Below are 2,174 nucleotides of genomic sequence, written 5' to 3'. Positions count from 1 at the left end.
AGAGTAGAAGTCGCTCAAGGTTGGTTTTGATTCATGAGTCACTGGGCAGGTGTTTAAGGCTTCTATTGTGACAAAAAGAAACAGAAGCTGGAGATAGGCTACTAGAGTGCGGTGACAGAATAAAGACCTGGTTGCTAGGGTCAGGAATAAACACCAGAAGCTTGAAGAAGGAGAGATGGAGCCCTAGCTCCTGGTCCCCTTTCTCACCCTCCCTCCCCCTAGGTCATCTGAGATGTCACCTTCTACCTAAACATCTTCTCCTTGGTTTCAGACTTCAGCTCTTGTCTCTGACTTCTGCTTAGTTCCACATTCTCTACCCATTTGCACAGAGGACCACCACCTTCTCTTCCCAGAACCTCTAAGGTGTTTCTGCTTGCTGCATGCTCTAATCACCAGCCCTACTAACTCAGCTGAGATGGAAGTGTCTACCCTCTCCAAAACTTTTAAGCCTACTCCTGATCTCAGTCAAGAGTCTTTGGACCCTAGGTTTATCATTGCCTTATTTGAAATCGGATCACCTCCCCTTGTCTCCTGGGGTTCTTTCCCTTCCCTAAACAACAGTGGCTGTCAAACGGCTCAACAGCAGACTACACAGAAGTTTGAAAATCTCTTAAAAGAAATTAAAGATATTATTAAAAACGTGACAAGTTGTGAAGAGAAGATCACAGAAGCAAAAGATTCTTCTGAGGAAACCAGTATTTCTGAGGATGTGTCAGAACTGAAAGAAAAAATCAGAGAACTTGAGAAGATAAATAAAGTGTTATTGAACAACCTGCTTGGTAGTTCAGACCTAGAGAAAGAACAGAAGGCAAAAAACAGGGAGATGATCCTGGAAAACCAGAACAGCAGGGACACGGTACCAGTTTTTAGAAGGGATTTGGTAAATTGTCCAGAAGAAAATAGAGCCCTTAAGGAAACTCAACTAAGTGAGGAAAAAGCAACATACAGATTCCCTCCTGTTCAAGAAGAAAACATCAAACTCAGGAACAACATGGAGAAGTTACTGCAGGAAGCAGAACACTGGAACGTGCAACACACTGAGCTCAGTGAACTGATAAGATCCTGTCAGAAATCTCAGAAAGATATGCGAGAAACTCTTACAAATAATAGAGTGCATTTCCAAACTCAACCAAATCACGACGTGTCAGCTAAGCATGAACTGCTGGAACAAGTGAAGAAACTGGAACATGACACGTATTCATTGCATTTGATTGCAGCTTTGCTGGAAAATGAATGTCAAATCTTGCAGCAGAGAATAGAGCTTCTAAAGGAACTCCATGATCAGAAAGAGGGAACTCTGCCAGAGAAGCCAATTCAGATAAACTCTGAACAGGACAAGAAAAAACAGATGCTATCAGAAGCAGAGCATAAGCCGAAAATGCAAGAAAGAGAAGGTACATTTCCGAAAAAAGACAAGTTCTACAGAGGCCTGGATGCTTGTAGTAAGAAAGCACTTAATAACCGCTTCAATACTCATATTGCAAGAGGAGCTCTTGTGGAAAAAAAGAGACCAGCCAGCAGCCTAACTTAGAAAATACCAAAAGTAGAAGAAAAGGCAATTCTTCCAAAACTGTAATACATCAACTCCAGGCATACTCAATCATCAAACCTATGACAAGAACTATTGGTTCAACCAAGAGCGAGCTCCAGAGCAAGAAGATTAACACTTAACGTTATTCATTACCTCGGTAGTTACGTAAGTTTGGTGTTTTGTGACCATTAGTGTTAACATCAACTTCATAACCTTGTTTTTTGTAGTTATTAGAGATCCTATGACACTGTAACCAAGAGGGAGAAGTTACAAGTCCAATTAATAAAGCTCTAAATAAAAACTAGAATGAACAATGAAAAGTTTTTTTTCCTGTAATCATTTACTGCGTTAGGGGAGTTCTGGAAGAAAAAAGTATGTAACACTTTCATTGTGAACCTTTAAAGCTCACGTTTTAAATGCATGTTTCCTTTTCCTATTTTTTTTTTTTTTTTTTAAGATTTTACTTATTTATTTGAGAGAGAGAGCACCAGCAGGGGCAGAGGGAGAGGGAGAAGCAGACTTCCCACTGAGCAGGGAGCCGGATGCAGGGCACCATGCAGGGTTCCATGCAGGGCTCGATCCCAGCACCCTGAGATAATGACCTGAGCCGAAGGCAGACGGAGCCACCCAGGCGCCCCTCCTT

The 2,174-nt window shown here is 41.8% G+C and overlaps 1 protein-coding gene across 1 annotated transcript; it reads left to right on the top strand.

Annotated features, from left to right (window-relative positions):
- Nucleotides 1-412: 412 nt before the first annotated feature.
- Nucleotides 413-1,531, top strand: SPZ1 (spermatogenic leucine zipper 1). The gene has a single exon (XM_036067565.2). The coding sequence runs from the start codon at nt 416-418 to the stop codon at nt 1,529-1,531; it is 1,116 nt and encodes a 371-aa protein (XP_035923458.1). The 5' UTR covers nt 413-415.
- The last annotated feature ends 643 nt before the right edge of the window (nt 1,532-2,174 follow it).

Source organism: Halichoerus grypus, chromosome 2, assembly GCF_964656455.1.
Source record: "Halichoerus grypus chromosome 2, mHalGry1.hap1.1, whole genome shotgun sequence".
In the NCBI taxonomy this organism is placed as follows: Eukaryota; Metazoa; Chordata; class Mammalia; order Carnivora; family Phocidae; genus Halichoerus; species Halichoerus grypus.
Note: the sequence above shows the minus strand (reverse complement) of the source record. Positions and strands in the feature narration are given on the sequence as shown.